Below are 21,454 nucleotides of genomic sequence, written 5' to 3'. Positions count from 1 at the left end.
TGTTCGTCAGCTGACCTGTACCAGGCGGTGTCCAGACGTTTCTCTGCAGCCAGTGAAACTAGCTACTCCTCACGCCTCACTTATCCTTTTCTCCTCTCTGGCTGGGAGTCTGTGAACTTCTAATTAAAATACTTTCCCTCAGTTGACTGTCAAAGCAGTGAGGTCATAGCTGGGTCATGTTTCTAAAGCAACAGAAAGACTGAACGGTGTGGAGGAAGGGCTCTGGAGCTTTGAGAAAATTGACGATTTCCTCTCGTGCTCACGTTATAGAGCAGAAAGCAGTACAGTTGTAGGTCCGCCTGCTGATGGCAGGACCGAGCCGGCACGGAACGCAAGCCGCACGGGTGCTTGATTATTGTAGTCTTTCCTGATTTGCCTTCCCTGCTCCCCTCTTTCCTTCTACTGCAGCTCGCAATACCAGGGTACTCTTGGTATTCTGGCTGGGATAGCTCTCCGTTCTCCAGGACTCTTGCCCATCGCAGGGTGTCCTGCATCTAGAACTCCAGCCGTGTCCCCGCAGCCCTGGTGACAGACGTAAATGCCTGGGGAACGGTAGGGCTCCAAGTCTGCCCGTGCCTCCGTATTGGTCTTTGCAAAGTACGGCATTCGGCATCATTTCTCTTCTTCATTTAAAAGTCTTCAGTGGATTTCCACTGACAATAAAGGAAAGTCTGAAATCCTAAGCTGTGTTTATCCCCTAGTTTTACTTCCCATTTCTGCCTTGCTTAGAGCCTGTGTTCCAGCCAAGCTAGACTTCATGCTAATTCCCAAACACTCTCTGCACTTCCCAGCCTGCCTGTTTTCTCTGTGATGCCCTGCAGCTGAGATGGCTTTGTCCTCTATTTCTCTGACTGGACATCCCATCTGCTCTCCTAGATACAACTGAAGTGTTAGTTCTGCAATGCAGCCACCTCTGATGACGCCCCACCCCCAGAGAGAAGTGATCTCTCCTTATTTGGGACGTGTAACCCTCGGTCCCTTTTTGCCCTGTGGTGTGGAAACTGCAGGAAGTCAGGAACACGTCTGATCCGCATTTGTGTTCCCGACGTCTCTCTCCTCGGGGCCTGCTGTAAGGTCGTGCTCAATAAATATTCCTTGAAATGCATTGGATGGGAGGTACAGTAAATCTTGCTCTGCTGATTCTGTTCATAATTGACTTCTCAGCTACTATAAATTTTTCAGAAGAGAATCGTGTGGTTATAAATGTTATAGTTCTGGATCAGAGTTTTTACACCAAATGTACTTCCTGAAAGATACATGTGTTCTTTCATTTTACATCACTAAATTCATTTCCTGGGTAAATTCCCGCATTGTCACCTGTTCCCCACAAGTCTGATCCGTTCTTCCTGCAAATCTTAAATTGAGAAGCTGGGTAGAAGGCATGAAACCTGTTTCTAACGTGTCCCGTGAAAGAATCAAGCTTAACTGAAGTCGGTCTTTGAAATTAAAGTGCTCTTCTCCCCTTTGCTCACCATCGTTCCATCCACTTTCGCCAATGCCACGGCAAAAGATATTGGAGTTTTGGCATCTCTAGGGATTACGTATGAGCACGTATCTTTCACTTGGCTTGTGCTTCCGGTCTCTGTCACATTCCTCTGGGTTTACACATGCGTCTGGGTGACTCCTGGTTTAGAGGCAGCAGGTGGCTGGGGCCTCTGATTTGGTCCTACCGTGTAGTCGCTCCTGGTGCGTCTTCCTCTTCCAGGCTTCCCAGAACTTGCCAGGGCTTTTGTTGAGTGTGTTATGTTTGCTCTGCTCTTGTGATTTCAACTGGGATGAGTGCCACACCGATCTACCCCCAGTTTTCTGAAGACTCTACACTCGTGGAGTGTGGAAGCCTGTCTCCTCTCTCTTGAAGTCTTCTACCCTGACCCCATCAGCAACAGCTTCAACACAGAGGTCCCACCTGATGTGCCGTTGCGTGACTTAAGCTGCCTTCCTACCCCATCAGACTCCGGAATATTCTCCCAGTCAGCACTTCGTGAAGCAGCTGTGATGGTTATAGTGTAAACAGATTGTCATCGGCTTCTGTGTGAGGGGATATTTAAACCTACACTGGAGAGAAATACAAAATACACAATGTTGTACAATTGAATAAAGTTTAAAAAATATTTCTGTGGCAAGCCTAAAAATTATCCCTGTAGTAAGACTAATAGGATCTGCCAATGCTAATATGAAAATGGGTTTGTAAAGGCAGCCATCTTTAGCAATCATAACTCATCTTCTGGGTTGAACATCCTTTTTGCCAGAAAGAGGCATTTAGTGTATACTACAGACTGAGTATAGTGATTTATAATTTCCCAGTTCTGAAACTGGCAAGGTACTAAGGATAATGCTCGTTCTTCAGCTACTTAGCATTTTGGGTTATCAGGCAAATGCAACAACCATCACAATCTAGAGCACAGTGGAGTAAAATCCATTTTTTTGGTAAAATAATGATGACAACCCAAGTATAATAAAATGCATTTTTCGGTGGTATTTTAGAAGTCTAACAGTTCCATTTTGAAAGGGAGACTTCCGTACTGAAGTATTTGTATTTATTAAAATGAGTTTTACAAAATAGCTCCTAGAATTTGTTTATAAAAAAGGCGCCTTCTTAGTGATCTGACAGAAACTCGAGAAATGAGGACCAGAGACTTGTTTTTTCCAAGCATAACTCATGCTTTTAAAGAAATTTGGAAGATTTGAAGCGAAAAGAACATTTAATGGAACATTTGATTAAAAACCATCATTTTGACTGATGTCTTTATTCCTTGGATAAACATAGTAACTAGCACGTCTGTGGTGCTTACTGTGAGCTGGGCGTTGTTCTGAGTACTTCATGTATCTATTCAACCCTCCCCAAAGCCCGTTTTACAGATGAGGAGACCGAGGCACAGAGGGGTTGAGTTGCCTGCCTGGAGTCAGCTGGTGCATGGCAGAGCCGCGCTTCAGACCTGGCCTCGGGGCTTAGTGTCCAGGTCCCCATCTCCACCCTCTAATGCCTCCAAAGTCACAGTTCCGCTGCATGTTTTTATTTGAAGTTAGCTTGGCCAGTTCTAACGGCACAAAACACATTTAGCAAATTTTAGTATTTATGGAACTTTCGCAGTGAGCGTTTAACAAGAATCTAGGTAAAGCTGGTGAAGACAAACGAACAGAGCATAAGCCCCAGCAATTTCCTGGGTCTTACCCCAGACCTACAGAATCAGGACCTGGGGGAGAGGGGTGGAATGCGGAGGGGAAAGAGGAGGTGGGGTGGTGGAGACACCAGTGAAATATATTTCTAAAACCTCCTCAGGGGATTCTGACACACAGCCAGGGTTCGGAATCATTGGTAGAGGGTCTGCATCTTTTCTTTTCTTTAAGCCTTGATTGGCTTCTTAGATAGGGATGAATTGGAAGATGTGTCTTAACATGGTGGAGATAAATATGGTGGCACAGAGCACCCAAGAGAAAAATAGAGCATTTTCTTATGGTCTTCACATTTTCAGTGGTAGGATGTTGCCTTTTGTTCTGGTTCCTTCCAATTCTCTTGTTAAAACCCATAACTTTTTTCTGTTTTTAATTAATTTATTTATTTTTGCTGTGTTGGGTCTTCGTTTCTGCGCGAGGGCTTTCTCTAGTTGCGGCGAGCAGGGGCCACTCTTCATCGCGGTGCGCGGGCCCCTCACTATCATGGCCTCTCTTGTTGCGGAGCACAGGCTCCGGACGCACAGGCTCAGTAGTTGTGGCTCACGGGCCCAGTTGCTCCGCGGCATGTGGGATCCTCCCAGACCAGGGGTCGAACCCGTGTCCCCTGCGTTTGCAGGCAGATTCTCAACCACTGCGCCACCAGGGAAGCCCGAAACCCATAACTTTTGTCAAGAGGTTTGTCAATATCAGCCATGGGACGGAAGAGCCATTTCCCCACCAGCCTCCCCGGCCCACATCTGAGAATGTGGTTTCACCATAGCTGTTGAAGCAGAAGAGATTTATCATTTTTTTTAGCACTCTTGTTGTTACCAGGTTAGGGTGAATTGCTCCCTGCAGGATGTATTTAGTTTAACCTGAGTTTTTTTAGAGATTACTATTTATATCTCAATTGCTCATGTTCATCTTAGTTACAGGTGAAATGAAAGAACTTAGAGGAAGAATATGCATGTTTTTAGAACACATAGAAATCATAAGAATGGCCATGAGAAAATCTTGCCCTAACTTTTTTTTTTTTGGTAGCTGTTTGGTCATTGTGAAAATAAACATTACCTTTTTGCACAGTGGGATGATTTCTATAGAAATACCTAAGTTCAGAATAGCCAAGGATTTATAAGCTAGACTTGAAATAAAAATGAGGACCCACACGCTGTCTATTTGTGCAGGGACAGAAAAGTGAATGCCCGTAATTTCACACATCCCTCCCCTGGTCCTACGTGTGTTGCCCTGTCATGGCTTATAGGTCAGCAGAGCGGGCTGCCTAGACTGGGTTCTGAGCCGTTTGTAGGTATTACCAAGGGCTGCCGGGGCTTGGAAAAGACTTCTGAGCTGAATAATAAGAGCTCATGAAAGACAGAGAAAATAAGATTCCAGCAGAGAAAATCTTTGTCTTTGACTGAAAAGATAATTAATCTCTCCAAAAGTAAATGAAAGGTTATACAGTCCTTTATTTTCATTTAGCCTTTTGGTTTGTGGAAGAGGAAAAGAGTATATTAATCATCTTTGTTTTGGATAAGATGGCATAATGGTTCATTTATTTAGAAATGAATACTTGAGGTTGTATCGAGAACTTTGCCTTCCCCTTCTGACACGATTAATTATGTTTCCCACCAATGACTGTTAATCGTTCTGTGAATTAAAGTCATTTTATCTCAATGACATTTAGGATCTCAATCAGGATGCAGTTCAGAAATAATTTGAAAATGCCAGCAGAGCAGATGTACTGAAGAAAATCTATCTTGAACTTTGAAGTACTGGGTCGTATTAATGGGGTGAAACCCAATCTTTATGTGTAGAGACACATGGAAGAGTCTGTCGTAAGGACTGGTTTTCACCTGACTTATCAATATATCCTTCTAACATCCGTCCACATGGGGCACTGCTTCTGGCTTCCAAGCTGCTCACAAGGGTTACGTACCAATGTATTATTCAAACTCATGCATTAGACAGAACATTTATATAAAAGTTTTTTTGAAAAGCATTTAGAAGTATTTTGTTTAAATCACCTGTAAGTCATATGAAACAACTGCCATGAAATTATAGCTAGAGATTTGTAATTTGGCATACATTTCTCAGTCCTTTAGAACAACTGAAAATGCAGAAGGTTTATAGATCTTGACATTTGGTTCTTTTTATAGATGAATGAATAACATATGAGTCAGATCAGGATAATCTTATCAGAAGCACTTATAAATATTAAACATTAATATGAAGTTGTCATGCCATTTTAAAGAAAAACAAACTCAAAAGACTACCTTTATTTTGTGTTCACCATCCAGGAAACGTGATTATTTATCCAGCAACCTCAGTGTTCAGCTTAGTTGAAGTTGCGTTAGAAATGAAACAAGCTTTTGTCAGGCCGCATAAAAGTGTATGAAGTTCTCAGAGAAAGAAATTGAAGAGTTCATGGTGTTTCCTTTTCTCAAAGGGCTTAGGGTTTCAAATAAAAAATTGATATTGGCTCACAAAATGAAATGAGAGTGTTGCTTTTGGTGTATCTACATTATAAATTGTACTTTCCAAAGTCTATTTAATCTCTTAAGACATGTTTAGAACGAGTAGAACAAAGAATTTTTCAGAAACTTTATAAATTTCTACTATTTATGTCTTTTTGAAGTCATAGTAGTAATTTGAAGGCGAACATCTCTTCAAAAAAAAAGTCCTGTGTCTTTTTCACCCTTTCGAGGTTCAAGATCATTTGCCAGATACTGCTGTACTGTAGACCTGAAATTTACTCTGTGTTTTACACATTTATGTGGAATTCAAAATTTTACTATACCTATACCTCAAGAACATGTAGTCTAAATGAGAGGATAAAGCATGTACACAAATCACCATCATCTAATTTGGATGGTGAAGTAGATGCTGAAAATTCCTAATTGCCATTTCTTGTAGACGTATCAGGTATGATGTCCATCGAACAGTCTGTATTCACCACAAACAGCGTTAGCACTGTTAGAACTCAGGATGAACACTGACGAGGCTGCAGGCATTTAATATAAAGGTCTCTGCCTTCAGTTGAAGATGGGGAGAATACTTTGGTGACCTTTATATTTAAACAAAAACCTAGGTAGCGTGTTACTTCATTGAAATAGCGATTAAACCATTTGCATTTCGGCAAACTGTCTGGTTGACCATCATGTTTCTGTGTTTCTAGGGCAGTAGAGGTGAAGGAGGACCAGTAGGACCCCCAGGACTACCAGGTAAACTGGTAAGTAAGAGTTCTAGTCCGTGGCAGTTTGTTTGCTTCATACGAAACACAATAAATTTTTTAAAAGAAGCAAGGAGAGAAAAATAATATACAAAGGGTAATTGCATCATCCTTACTTGATTTCTATTCCTATGTGAATGTGTGAAAATGTAAATGAAGAATTTCAAATTAAATCTAGGAGACCCTTAAAGGGTATTTTAATCAGTGTGGTTTGTAGCATTTATTTGAAAACTGGGAGAGATACAAAGTGCTACGTTTGGCTCCTGGTTGTTCTTGGACTTGGAGAGCAAGCGCGTGAATGCCACCTTTTACTTCTCCAGCCGTGCTTGTGTACACAGCCAGCGAGACGGGGACTCAGCTCAAAGAGCCCACTGTTGGGAAGGGGGGCTAGCCCTGGAACTGGGGACCTCAGAGGTGGGATGGAGTCGGGGGGGGGCACTGGCTCTCTTCTCCTGGGAGTTGGGAGAGTGACAAATTTGAGAAGCAGAGTTAAACCAACACAGCACATTTATTCTAGACAGGGGTCCACACACCCAAGGTTGCGTCTGGCTTATGTGCTTTCAATGTTGCGGTAGCAGTGGTTCTGGGGACTCTGTGTTTGTCTTTCAGGGTTCTCTCGGCAGCCCTGGCCTCCCTGGCTTGCCTGGCCCCCCTGGACTTCCTGGAATGAAAGGTGACAGGGTAAGATACCTAGCTGTCCAGAAAGTTCCTTATTTGGAAGGGTGATTTCTACTATGTTGAGAAACCAAGGTCGCTTTTGGCCCAGTGGAGAATTTTTCTAGGAATTACCATAGAGAGCTATCAAAAAAGATATCTTAAATTACTGAGAGTTGAGATTAAGACACACAAAAAAATCTATTAATATAGTAATTTATCAGAAGGGAAAAATAAAAGCTGAGTAAAGTAAAAATTTCAGCTGTAATCACACATCCTATTTAGTTCTAAACTTCCAGTCCTACTGGTTACCTTTTACATGGATGTGCTCAGAGGACACTTCAGGTTGTCAGTGATTTTTCTGGACAATTGTCAGTTTCTCCAGGTCTGACCTGACTCTTGCTAGGCGGTGAGGCGATGGGGATTATTCATACTTGTTCCTATTCACCAGCCCAATACGGGGAGTTGGTTCGTTTGAAATTATATAGTTAAAAACCTCAAAACACTGAAAAAGTATCTTTTATTCATTACAGGGTGTAGTTGGTGAACCTGGTCCAAAGGGTGAACAGGTAGGTGCCATGTGTGGAATGCAGCGCTTAATGTGCATTAATGTGCTTTACCAGCAGGGGGCACTGGCTGATCTGCGGTGTGGGTAAAATGTGGAGGCTCAATGTACTTCATAGTGAGTGAAACGCAGGGTTTAATTTGGTCTGTAGCCTCATCTACCATTTTAATAAGCCGGAGGGAATGATGGCTCTGCCTTCAAGAATACACATTGTCCTTCCTTTGAAAAGAATGGCCGTGTCTCTCTTACGCAACAGATTGGTTTACTCCAGTCTGATGAGGCCTTCCGTAGCCGCATCATAATGTTTCGTTTTTTTCTTTACCAAGACCTTAGCAAATAAACAATGCATGTGAACTAGAGTTAGTCCTTGCCCTGGTGGGTTTTTTTTTGTTTTCTCAACCGTAAGAGCCCTTTTTAAGTATCACCTAATTATAAAATTGCTGGATATCGTCATTAATCCTTAACTTTAGCAGAAACTCAACTTCACCTTCTGGCTTTTCTCTGGGCTGTTTTCTGGGTTGGACAAGCCCCTGACAGCTGGATAGGGAAACCACTGAGACCGTTTCGTATTTCTGCCGGATCTTGGGAGCGCTGCAGGGACTTTTGAATGCTTCTCAATGTTGACTGGTTAAAATTGAGCCAAGGAACTAAGAATTTTTAAAATGTGACTTTTAACTTTTAGGGTGCCTCTGGTGAAGAGGGAGAACTGGGAGAGAGGGGTGAACTCGTAAGACACTTTTTTTTTTTTTTCTGGTTATTGATGGAGACCCACTGATTTTTGAACTGTATTAGAAACATACGTACTTTTTCTTCTCTCTGACCTTGCTATCCTTGCTGACTTCTTCAAAGGTAACATGTTTCTTACATAAGCTAAAAAACAACCCCCGAGAATCGCACCCAAGATCAAGGAGAGTGGAGGGGAAACACGCCAACATTGATAGGTGTGGCCTTAAGTGTTGGCAGGACAAAGCGTTCCCTTTGGAGGGCATGTTTTCTTGAGGTTTTCCATCCAGACTTTCAAGGTGATTCTTACATGGCTGTAGACAAGTCTGTGAATAGTACCCATCACGGAAACAAAATTAAAGCTTTATTATACTTTGTATCATAGATTATTGTAGTTAGAGAGGTGAGACTCCCAAGTTCGACCGTGGCTATTCTCCACGGCCTTTTGGAGTCCAAGACCCTCCAAAGAAGTGATTCCAACTCCAGGGGAGTCTTCTGCTAAATCTCCAGGAAGGCGGGGAGGAGGAGAGCAAGCCATCACCCCCACAGCGCCGCTAGGTCTGCTGGCTCGTCCTTCTGGTTATGACTCAATCGAACAGGACCTCGTGTGGAAACTTACGCTTGGTCCTTTGGGGGTTGTGTGTGTGACAGAATTCTCAGAAAATAGTTTCAGAGGGCTTTTAGTACAGGAGAAAATGCTGATAGCGTTTTACTCAGAGTTTTAGGATTTCAGTTAACATCTGAATGAGGCAAAGCTTCCTAACTATTAAGTAAATTAGAAAAAGGGTGACTTCAATTTTATTTTCCGTTGAAACTGTTCATTTTATAAGCTAAGAGGATGTCTTATTTTTTAATTGATTTATTTTTAAATTTTTGTTTATTTCTTTTTGGCCGCACTGCGCAGCTTGTGGGATCTCAGCTCCCCTACCAGGGATCGAACCCGTGCCCCCTGCATTGGAAGCGTGGAGTCTTAACCACTGGACCTCCAGGGAGGTCCTGAAGGGGATGTTTTAAGTCATCCTGTTTTGTAGCGGACACGCACTGACGTGCTCAGATGAGCTGAATTCATACCGAGAACTAGTGGTGGGAGATAGTCAAGGTTTTTTTTTTAAGCAGAAGAGCATGCATATTTGGTTTGATAGACTTTTGGGGATGAGTTTAAAAATAGTGTTAGAGTTTCAGAAATGAAGTCATCTGGTTTAAACGTCTGTTATGTTTTTTACCAGCATGCTAGCTTAATGTCTTTTGACGTGCACATTTCAGGTCTCCACACCTAGCATTTTAAATCTGAATGCAGCCTTGGAGAGCTGTGGTTCAACCCTGTTTAACAGACAAGTTAGCCAAAGGCTGGGAGGTTACAAAGTTTACAGAGGTTAAGCAGTAGAACTGGGACCAGTATCCCAGTTGTGAATCTGAGTTTTTCCTGTGGTGTCATGGTTCTTCTGGTCATGGTTTTCTATTGAGTTTGGCAGCATGTTAACCTTTTTGGAGTTTTTAGTAAACGTTGTTCTAATATAATTTTGTTTTATTGATTTAGGGAGATATAGGATTACCTGGCCCAAAGGGATCTGTAAGTATAATGAACAGTAACGGTATAAAAAATAAAAATATGACTAAAGCTATAGAAAATGCAATGCTCTGCTTTCTGAAATCATTCTAGAAAATTCAATTCTAAAAGGACTTACCTTTAAGGAAATTAACATCTAAATTTATTCTTTAAGTAGCGGATTAGTCCAAAGAAAAAAACCTCACAACAGTGTAAATGGATCTGCCTTTTGACCTAATCACTCTAAAGGAAGTTTTTCTTTTTTTTCATACTAAAGTGGCTCACTGAATATACGTCGTAATTTCTTCCACAAATGGTTTATTTTATAAGAACCGACCTGTGCTTTGCAGTGACAAGAACATAAGGGAATTTCATCGTCAGTCATAGCATTGCAAATATTTCAGTAATTTTCTTAATCTTCTGTGTGTTCTCGTTGGGGAAGTAAGATATAGGCACGATACCTAAGAAAATACAGATAATTATTAGAGCGAGAAAATAACCATCTCACTCAATTTATCATTTTACAGAAACTAAACTGATGTCCTTAGAGATTAGATGTATTCAGAATTATAGAATCGATTAATAGCAAATCTAGAATGGCTTGCTAATTTGAAAGGAACGCACATCTAATAAAATAAGAAATTTAAGATAATACAAGCAGAGAGGAGGAAGCTCAGACTTCAGTCTCAAGTGCATCCATCACCAGTTTCCATTAATCCCCAAGTCCTCTTGTTTCTGGAATCCCCTGCCCCGACTTCTCTCTGTCCTGGTCCAACGTGTTATCCTCGTGACAGCCAGTGTCATCTGGATGAAAAGATAAAGCCCACTATCTATTCCTCCTCTGCTTAAAACCCTTTAAGAATAGCATTTTATAGAATAATTCAGACTCTTGGCAAATATATACGAAGCCTTCGGTGAAGTGGTCCGAGCCTCACCAGCCTCATCTCCGACCTCTCTGGAACGTCATCTGTCGGTGGTTCTTTTTACTTGGCATATGCTGTTTGATGCCTTGTACTCTTCTCCTAGTCCAGGACACTCTTTCTCTTTCCTTAGAATAGTACCTCCTACCTAAGCTTTTAGCCCCATCCTCAGCTCAGCTTTCTCCGGGAGGACCCACCCAGCCTGGGTTACAGTGCCCTGCCCTGGGCTCTTCACACAGCACTGAGATGGAAATTATTACATTATCTTATCTTACCTGTTTACATACTGCCTCTAAACACCATGTGACAGTCTCAAGCTTCAAATAACATCTTTATGCCTAAGAGTCTTTGACAGAAATGGTTCAGGATTGAGAACAATGTAAAGAGTAAACCTTGATAGAATTTGGTAATGGAAATCCTCCTTCAACTGTCTAGAACTAATCAGTAATGTTCAAAGGTGAGAATTCAAGTTATAAAAGAAAAAAGTGGATGAACAATACAGGTGTGAAAATGAGTTAATTTCATTTAAATTTGGATATAATACTAGGAATTAGCTCTTGATTCATCACCTCCCTTCCTACCCCTGTCTTTCCTGACGTTACCCAAGTAATACAGATGAAATTGATGTGCACGGTCCCAGAATCAGGGGAAAGAGTTACTAACAGAAAAGCTTTTCCTTCTCTCAGTGATTTCAGCAAGACAAAGCTGGTAAGTGGGTGAGGTCCGCACCCTGGTTTCTACATCAGCGTATGCCTCCTCAAGTGAGGAAGTCTTTCCCAAAGACCCAGGGCCCTTGTGACGTCCTGGCCATGTTGGCCCTTGATCTCTTCATCAAAAATGCCCTGCTCCTTGTTCTGGCAAAATTTCAGATGTTGCCAGCAAGGTAATACACTCTGATTTGGCCTCCTTCGTTTTCCACCAGCTCTTTAGCGCATTCTGAATTCATTTTGGCTTCTCCTCCGGGGTTTTTTTTTAGAAGTTGCTATGGTCTTGCATACCAGTCACCCGACAGTTCCCTAGCCTTCGTTCCATAACACATCCTTAGCTTTCCCCCTTGACCCTGACTCTGGAAATCTTTTAAGCCATAATTTCTTCATAGAGGCAATTTCGACAGGTTGACTAAGATGAATATCAATTTTTTTTTGTATAAAGCACACTCCGTGAGCTTTCTTTAGATGTGTCTGGTGAAAGCCTTGCTTCATCGCCTTTATTTCTTCAGTTTAAAACATTTGAGCTTTTGAACACGTTGGCTTTTCCTAGACAATGTTGCATATGAAAAAGAAGCAGGATTGAGCTGCTTTATGAACATTCAGATCTTGAGCAGTGGTGTTCCCTCCATGTCTCCTGTGCTTTTATCTTCTCGTTTTTATTCTGAAAACAACAGTCCACTGAAACTACTTTGCCACAAATTCCACCAGAGGTAGTTTAAGAAAAAGTGAATTAATTTAGTCTCTCTTTAAAGCAGTTTTTGTAGATGAGGACTCTAAAGATGCTTTTAGTGGTCTGCTTTCAGAAGAAAAATTTAATTGGTATATGCTTTTGTGCTAAGGAAATAATTGGTTTATTTTTAGCATCTTTAATGTTTAGATTTTTAACTTCCTCAATACTTAGATAAACTATGGACTTACTCTTTTTGTTCTGGCATTTTAATTGCATTGATTTAGTTTTATGTTAGTATTTTATAATTCCTGGATACATCTGGCTTCTTCAGACTCTCCAAAGAATGTTATAAAGGCTAAATAACTTACGTTCTTGGAAATATCTTTATTTTATGTTTTCTATATTGGTGATACAGAATGTGCCATGTCTTGTGAACTCAGTGGCCTTTCTGTGGCCAGAAAAGGTTAACACGTTTTCTTAAAAATTAACGTGCTCTTAGAAGTGACTTAAAGTGTGAAGAATGTGGTTTTAAAATGTATTATTCCCATTAACATTTTGAAATAATAACTATACCCCAAAGAAAGATCTTTAAAACGTTTACTTGAGCTGGAATTCTAAGAGATTGGAGAGCTGCTGTGGGGCATTACGTGTGTTTACCTTGAGGCTTTGTAAGCTCTGAGCAAACACGTCTTGGGAGACAGCGTAAGTAAACCCACAATTTCATGGCAGCGCTTGTATCAACATGAAGCAGACGCATCCCTTGTGTCTAGCCTGGACTTACGGTGTGCCCTTGTGTTCCAGGCAGGTAACCCCGGGGAGCCTGGCTTGAGGGGACCCGAAGGAAGCCGGGGGCTTCCTGGGGAGGAAGGGCCGCAAGGACCACCTGGCCCGCGAGGCGTGCAGGGAGAACGGGGCGCCACCGGCCTGCCTGGGATCCAGGGCCCCCCCGTGAGTGCTGGGCCGCCCCTGGGGTTTCCCTTTGGAGACTGCATCCCACGGCAGGGAGCGCGCGGGGGGTAGGACCAGACCTCAGCTCCCCAGCGGCGTGGGGCCAGCTCTTCTGGTTCCAGCCACCTGGCTCCTTGCCCAGCCTGTCAGTTTCCCATTGAACAATGTCCCCTTTGTGGTTCCGTGTACAAACTGGCTTTTGTCTTTTCTGTCCCAGGGCAGAGCACCAACCGATCAGCACATTAAGCAGGTTTGCATGAGAGTCATACAAGGTAAATAAATCATTGCCACTTGACGTTTTGTGTGCTTTAAAGGCGGGGCATTGTGAATAATAGTAATTTCACGTCTGTTTTATACAATTTGTCACCATGTGCAATAGCTTATAGCCTCAAGTAAAAATATTAAGTTTCTGGGCTCGCCTGGATTTTTTTTCTTTTTGCCAATGGGGTTAATTTACAAGAAAGCATATGCACACAACACACACACACACACACACACACACACACACACGATACAGACACTTTTTTTTTCCCTCTTTGGAACACAAATTCTCAGGCTCTTTCCTCTCTTAATATCCTACCACTTGGTGTGTACCTGGCACTGACCTAGGCTCTCTCTATAGATTATATGAGAAGTAACTGGCAGACTTCTGCCCATAAGAAGCCTATGGAGATTGCTATTTATTATTTGATTCTGGTTGGAACCAATTCTGTCATGAAGAAACACTCGTCTTTTGTGTGTTCAGGAGATAGTAGAATTTGTCGGGTAGAATCATAGAGTTTTTCAGAATGAAATGGTCCCCTCTATATTTGAAAACCAATATCACAGACATCTTATCTTGAAAGGATATTTCCATTTTAAACATTAAGTGTTGAGAAAATTCTGACTTTATGTTAACTCTTACTTAAATAAGGCCAACTTAGGATACCTGCATTTGAACAATTTAAAAATCTTGTTGAGAAATGTGTTTCCAATTCATTTTCTCCTTCACACCCTAAATTAAAAAAAAATTACACTGAAGTATTTCCCCTATTTAATGGGAAAATGTTCTTGTTCTCCATGGTTTTAGTGGATGTTTCTTAATCTATTTAATGCTTCCTGAAAGAGCCTACACAGTTATGAATTTTTAAGACAGGCAGTGACCATTCCTAAGAAGCAGGCTTTCTTTAATGTCTGGTGTCTCTTCCAAGCATGAAAAAACTTTTGAGAAGGAGAATTAATAGAAAGTCATGAATCCTCAGGGTATTTCATATTACTTAATATCTTCAAGCTAAAAACATGAGCCTAGGTCTCAAATGGTATCTCAGTACTAATTCTGGACAATGTCCTTGCATTTGAGAAGCTTCTGGATGTCCACTTCTTCCTGTGTTGAGAAGCTCACTTTCTTTTCGTCCTGGGTTTTCAGGTAACCAGCCAGGTTCAGGTGACACACTCATCTCTTTGGACACCGTTCAGCCCTGAAGTTTAAAGTCTTTTATCCCCTTGTCTCAGAGCAGCAGGGCCAGATCCATCCAGGAAGGGCTGAACAAAGCAGCACCAGTGAAACTTCCTGGCAGAAAGCCCGTGGAAAATGTCCCAGCTTTATTCAGGCCTCACCAGCAGTTTTGAAGCTCTGGTGACACATTTAGAAAAAAGGCACTTGAAATAGTTCTTTTTTCATTCGAATCACTTTCATATTTCTGACTTCCCTGGACTGTTGTGTTTATTATCTTTTAGAGCATTTTGCTGAGATGGCTGCAAGTCTCAAGCGTCCAGACTCCGGAGCCTCGGGCCTCCCCGGGCGGCCTGGCCCCCCTGGTGCCCCAGGCCCCCCTGGAGAGAACGGTTTCCCAGGCCAGATGGGACTTCGAGGCCTCCCAGGCATGAAGGGCCCCCCAGGGGCTCTTGGTTTGAGGGGAGCGAAAGGTAAGACATTTTGTCCACGTGGAACTAGGAACACACACTGGCTTTTTTCAGATGAATTCACTTGTCCTAAAGTGCCAGGTATCTATGAGACAAGAAGATGGGTTGTTCTCTTTTACTGTGGTGATGGTAAAGATTAGAAAACTATCGTTTGATATTTTCTTGACCTTGGTGTGTGACGACAGTAGACCCAATACCGGAATTAAGGTCCCTTGACTTTTGGTACTGATCTTTTACAGTTACACTGCTTTAATCATAGTTCAAGATAAACTTTACAGGATCTGGTAAAGGATCTTTAAAGTTTCGGTTTTTTTTTTTTTTTTTTTTTTTTTGAGTCCTTTATATCATCGTAGAGCTCTTCTAAGATGGCAACTGGCCCTTGAATGTTATCTGTTACTTCAAGTAACAAAATTTGTGAGCAGGACATCAGAAAAATCACAGCATGAGTCAAAGCCGCCTCCCTCTTCCTTTAAAGAGTGACACTGGATATCAGTTTCGCTGTTTTTGTTTTTGTTTTTTTTTTTTTTTTTGGCTCTGAGGTACAACTTTATTCCTTATTTAACCTGTGAGAGGGTGTGAGGGAGTTTGTTCCTTCTCCTTTTATTTAAAGCAAGTTAAGCCCTGGAAACCAGTATTTTGTAGGAAGGCAGGATTGTGAGTGTGTTAGGTATTCTGCAGGATTTGCAGAAGAGCTGGCTGCCTCTGATGGTGTTTGCTAGATGAGGTGAGGGTGTCAGCATGGGGCCCGGTGGGCCTGGGATAATCGACAGAAGGGACTAAAAGTGCAGAGTTTCTGCATCGTGATGAGTGACTGGCAGCGCTCTGGGGGAACTTCAGAAAAACGTGGCATCAAGAACAAGAGAGGGACTTCTGTTTTTTTGGCAGTGATGCTCCAGGTAGGGATAAATATTATGGTGCTAATGGTCAGAGGTCAAGCAAGATGCCTTTCGGGATCTGTAGATTAATGGCTGATGTGTTTGGCTCACATCACGCTCAGCTGGAAGTGTTGTTCATTACGTTTTCTGGGGTTTTTTTTTTTTGGCATGTGCAGAGCTGCGAGTTAAAAAAAAAAACAACAAGAGCCCTAATTGAGGCCTCCTGTAAACCTGGCACGATTTCCCTGTTCTTGGAGGCTGGACAAAATCATATGGAGGGAGCTCCGAGTTCACCTTAAAGAGAACTGGACCTCTTCTCTGAAAGAACCCCTTAGCCATTCATTCATCTTGGTCCTGCCTTGAGCTTGCGTTCAGGAATCCATAGCGGAGGTGCTCTCCCTGTGGTCGGGCCCCGCTCGCTCTGTAAACCGTTCTAGGGAGCTCCGGGCTGTGGGCGGACTGCCGGCTGAGCTTGCCCTGTTGCGCCCCAGCCCACGGATGACTCCTCTGCCTCGGTGAGTTCACTAAAGTGAACAAAATACAGCGGTTCCGAAAGAGGGGTCCCTGCAGCATCAGCATTACCAGAGACCCCCTGAGTCAGCAACTCTGGACAGGGGCCCGCAGTGGAAATGCACAAGTGTAGGGTGGTCCTTACCCTACAGGCAAGGTCCCTCCTTCCCAGGGAAGGACCACCGTGTAGGGCTAAGAGGATCACAGCCCTGTTTTCTCTGGCCAAAAGGAAGTCTCCATATTTGGGGCCGATCTTAGCTTTGAGTTAGTAAGAGCCCACTCCTGACGTCCCATCTTATTTCCTAAGACAGGAAGATGTCTGTGTACTTGCTGCACCAGGAGAGCCTGCCGAGGGCTGCCTTCTCCAGCCTGGGCTCCACGCGGGACTGACCCGAGGAGTTTTAAAAACCGCTCGTGTCTGGGTCCCGTGCCCAGAGATTTTGATTGACTGGGTCTAGGCCCCAGGCTTTGAAAATATTCCCCAGGTTATCTGAACAAGCAATCAGGGCTGAGAAGCTCTGGAAACAGAGGTGACATGATCTGGACACTTTCCGGGAAGCTGGGAATCGCAGTGTGGAATTGTGTCTGGGTTGCGCTGGGTTGACTCCGGCAGTGAACCTTATTTTGAAGGGAAGAAAAATATATTTCTATACTTGGAACCTGGGAAATGTCTCTGGCACTAAGTTCATTCATCAAGCAGAGTTCGATGTTACAAGGGACTTCCTCCTGTTTTTTCTGCGGTGTTTATGACATAGCCTATAATCTAGAAGTGAGGTAGTTCTTCTCTTTTTTCTAAGGCACTTTCTCGCCCCGCCCTCCTCCATAGCTTTCTTGGCATTGGGTTCCTTTAAAGCAGCATCTCCTCTGAGTTCTACTTCTTAAGATTTGAGGTGTGGGCAGAAAGGAATAATCAGATTTTCTATTTCAGTTGATGCTGTCATACGTTTGGAGATGTATGGTTTTAGGTAATTGGACTTGACCTTTCTTGTCCACCACATACATTAGTAAAAGGTAGTAAAACAAATTTTCCTTGAGAATAAACACTCCACCATTTGAAACTTAACTGTTCCACCAGTCAGAGAAGAGACGTGTTTCATTGTCACCTGTTGCTTTTTTATTTTCCTGCTTAACAAAGAAGGGATGGTGGAAGTCTTGGTTTGCCATAGAGTTGCTTTGAGGGTCTTTTTCCAGAGAAATTCCTATGTAGATAAGTTTTCTTAAAACAAGTAAGTTTTACTAAAGCTTTTAACAGTTCAGGCTATGTCTTAATCAAATCACTGTTTTCTTCCTAAAAAGTTACTTTGAGAAACACAGTGGATCATTTTTAACAGGAGCTAGTAGAAAAAAGCCTCAGACGGTACTGAAAGCTTCCATCATGTTTGTGTATTTTTTGGTTTTCACCGACATGATTTGCACACTTTTACACAGACGCATTAGAGCTGTGTGTTCATTTCGTGTGATGCTTGAGCAGAAACACGAAAGGCACCTGACTGGCCCTGGGTCCACACTTTACTTAGGATTAAGTCAGTCTTTCATGTCATAAATACTCTTTTTAAATGTTCATGGTTTGTGAATTTTAAGTCCCTTTGAGGAAGGCTGTGTGTATTTTTAGATCTTTTAGTGGGGGTCAAGCAGACGTGTCCCTGTGTTAACGAAGGCTTGGGAGAGTACACCGGGCATATCAGAGACTCACCTTTTCCAGTGTTAATCTGCTCACCTGTAGGTGGAGCATCAATTATAGCTTCCAAACAGATGAGATCGATAGCAATTTTGGAGCAATGAGAATTTCTCTAGTTTCCCCAACTCTGTTTGTAAAGAGCTATTTTTTTAATTCAAACTGCCTATTCCCTTCATACCTTATCCAAAGCTTGTTTTACAAGCTTTTTATATGTCTTTTCTGACAATAGGCTCACAAAGGTGGACTTTAGTTCCCTGAGCCAGGTTTCTTATGTCTTGAAGGAAGACGTGACCAGTGTTTGAAGAAGTAGATTAACCCTGGGGGTAGCAGAGCCGACACACGACGGCCGCTGCAGGTTGCGGTGTGGCTCTGTCCCGGGGCTCGTCTAAAATGTGTTTTCCCATGACTGATCACCAAAAACCAGTTTCAAAGCTACGACAGGGGTCATTTTTTTTTTAATTTGGAGAAAATGTTGTTCTGTATGTCATACAGTGCTGTTTATTATTGTCACCATGCTGTCTGTATTCCCTTTATTCTGCAGTGTCCAAATATGCTGGCAATCCCATCCAATGACTTTTTACTTTCAGATCTTGTATTTTTCAGTTCTAGAATTACCATTTTTTTCCTTAAGAGTTTTCATATCTCTCCGGAAATTTCACATCACTTCGCCCATTATTTCCATCTTTTCCTATAAGTTTGGTTAACATATATTGATATAGAAAATAGTCCTTTTAAAGGGACCGTGGTCTCATTCCTTGCAAACAACATTTTGAAGTTGGTGCGGCTTCATGCGAGAGCATGCTGAGCTGTCACTATCGCTGTGAAAGTTGCATTTTAATTTATAATCTTCATCTCGTGTCTTCAGAAAATGTGGCACATTCTCACTGCCAGCCTCAAAAATTACGAGATGACATATTTAAATTGCTAAGTTAACAAGAGAGCTTAAGCTGTTAGTTTTAAAAATGCTACTTGTCATATCTTCCTAATACAGTAAGGCCATATTGACGATGAGTGTAAGAAACAACTAGTTTATGTATGAGTTCAAGCTGAGCTATCCCTCCTTTCACAGTATTTGTAAAATTTAAATTGTTTTCAAAATGTAGCTGATTCACCATAAAAATGTTCACACAAGGACATTCACAGCTAAAGTTAAAATATGGTAACTTTTAAACATTCATGTCACAATTAGAGATTTCTGACTATTTGACAAATGCACAGATGGTTGTACAGATATGCTTCCTATTTTTGTTGTGCACTTGTGACTTTGTTTTTTATTTTTTATTTTATTTTATTTTTTTTTGGTGGTATGCGGGCCTTCCTCTGTTGTGGCCTCTCCCGTTGTTTTTAAATTGTAACAAACCTGTTGATATTCACTGAGGTTGGGGCGAATATTTGGAAAAAGTGATTAGGTATAGAATTTGTTGCAAAATGCTATTGCATCTTGTAGCAATGTAGTAAAATAATAACATGCTACTATACTAATGGGATAGTAGAACTGGTCTTGTACTAGGAGCAGCATACGTCATTTAGGACCAGTTAACTAAGGTATTAGGTCATCTTGTTAACGAGGCCAAGTTTCTAAGTTTGGTCTCTGCAGGGCCAGGGTAATTCATGTAACTTTGTTCTGTGGCTGCTGAATCCCTGAATTCAATCAACTGTCTCGCAAACACACAGGGTTGGTTGCAATCCAAAGTACATTCCCTATAAATAATGAGAAGTGAAATGGAGGCACTGATGACAACACGCTTTAAATTTTGAAACTTCATTAATTTATTTTTGGTGATACTAAATTTACATTGTTCAAGAAATTAAAATGTCTAAAAAGATATTTAGTGAAGAGTGTCTCTCCCACCCCTGTCTCCCATCTGCCTGGTTTCCTTTATCCTTCTCATCAGGGAATCGCTATTATTAGTTTCCTACATACCCTTACCAGTGATGCTGTAAAGGATCTATGAATATATTTTTTTTCCCTACATCCTTTTAGCAACAAATCATGCTGTCCTTTAGTAAGTCATCTGGGCCTTGCTTTTTTCACTTAACAATGTCTTGGGGATCATTTCAAAGACCTTCCTGGTTCTTCTTCACCTGTGCATAGTACTCTGCTCTGTGGAAGTACCACAGTGTATTTAACCCTTTAATGGATATTTAGATGGTTTTCGATCTTCTGTTCAATTGTTTTTTCATGTTGGATTCGCATATTTCTGATTAAACTTATTCCTAGTTATTTAGTTAGTTAGTTGCTATTACAAATGGGATCTGTTTCCATGTTGGATCTGCATATTTCTGATTAAACTTATTTTCCTAGTTATTTGATAATTTAGTTGCTATTACAAGTGGGATCTTTGTTCACTACATCTTATCACTGATTGTTGTTTGTGTATATGAAAATGATTGATTTCCATGTATTTTGTACCTTGCTACTTTACTGAATTCTCTTATTGCTTTTAGTAGATTTTGAGTTGATTTTCTAGGGTTTAAGATAAGCAGTCATATCATCTGAAACTAGGGATGGCTCAAACCAAATAATAAATAATAGTGATAAAGTGGGCATCTTTGTAACGTTCTGACTATAATGAAGCTGCTCTTTGTGTTTCTTGTTAAGCATTAGGCCGGCTTCAGGGCTGAGACAGATATACTTTATCATGTTAAGGAAATAGCCTGAGTCTTACTTTATTGACTCTTGTTATCAGGGATGCATGTTTAATTGTCAAGTATCTTTCCAGCATCTACAGATATGATCATTTGATTTTTTTCCCCCTTAGATCTCTTAATATAATTAACTTGATTTTTGCCTTGCTACATACTTACTACGACCTACATTGTGGCAACTTCCTACTTTTTGGTTTCTGAATGTAGGCTTTGCTTTAAGTTTAAAAATATGGAACTTTATTTTTATAGACATATAGAAAAATAACATTTCTCTAATTAAACGCAGGTGACATGGGGGAAAGAGGTGATCGTGGCCCCCCAGGAAGAGGTCCCAAAGGTTTGCCCGGGACTTCAGGTCTCCCAGGTAAGAATGACCAGGATGAGGTGGGAACTTGGTAGCCAGTGGGTGGTCTGAATTGGATCACATTTTAAAGAATTGCTCTTTGTTTACCTTTGCTTATCATGTGATGTGCGATAATGGCTGGCGTCGATCTTTCAGAACCAACTTTAATGAAGAGTTAAATAGTCTGTAAATCACGTCTGTATTCTTTGAGAGAAAAATACATGTCAGGGCTTGAAATATTCCTTTCTTGAATAAATACTTTAAAAAATAGTGTCAGGGCTTCCCTGGTGGCGCAGTGGTTGGGGGTCCGCCTGCCGATGCAGGGGACGCGGGTTCGCGCCCCGGTCCGGGAAGATCCCGCGTGCCGCGGAGCGGCTGG

At 41.7% G+C, this 21,454-nt stretch overlaps 1 protein-coding gene across 1 annotated transcript in view; it reads left to right on the top strand.

The window, feature by feature from the left end:
• The window catches only part of COL9A1 (collagen type IX alpha 1 chain), a 60,910-nt gene that overhangs the window by 31,192 nt on the left and 8,264 nt on the right, over positions 1–21,454 (top strand). Inside the window, exons 24-32 of the mRNA XM_055087384.1 lie at positions 6,329–6,382; positions 6,992–7,063; positions 7,570–7,605; positions 8,284–8,328; positions 9,862–9,894; positions 12,972–13,118; positions 13,336–13,390; positions 14,835–15,023; positions 21,019–21,096. Of these exons, the coding sequence (XP_054943359.1) occupies positions 6,329–6,382; positions 6,992–7,063; positions 7,570–7,605; positions 8,284–8,328; positions 9,862–9,894; positions 12,972–13,118; positions 13,336–13,390; positions 14,835–15,023; positions 21,019–21,096 (709 nt within the window). The remainder of the gene's footprint in view (positions 1–6,328; positions 6,383–6,991; positions 7,064–7,569; positions 7,606–8,283; positions 8,329–9,861; positions 9,895–12,971; positions 13,119–13,335; positions 13,391–14,834; positions 15,024–21,018; positions 21,097–21,454) is intronic.

The sequence above is a fragment of the Physeter macrocephalus genome, chromosome 10 (genome assembly GCF_002837175.3).
Source record: "Physeter macrocephalus isolate SW-GA chromosome 10, ASM283717v5, whole genome shotgun sequence".
NCBI classification, from domain to species: domain Eukaryota; kingdom Metazoa; phylum Chordata; class Mammalia; order Artiodactyla; family Physeteridae; genus Physeter; species Physeter macrocephalus.
This window is presented reverse-complemented; position numbering and strand designations above follow the sequence as displayed.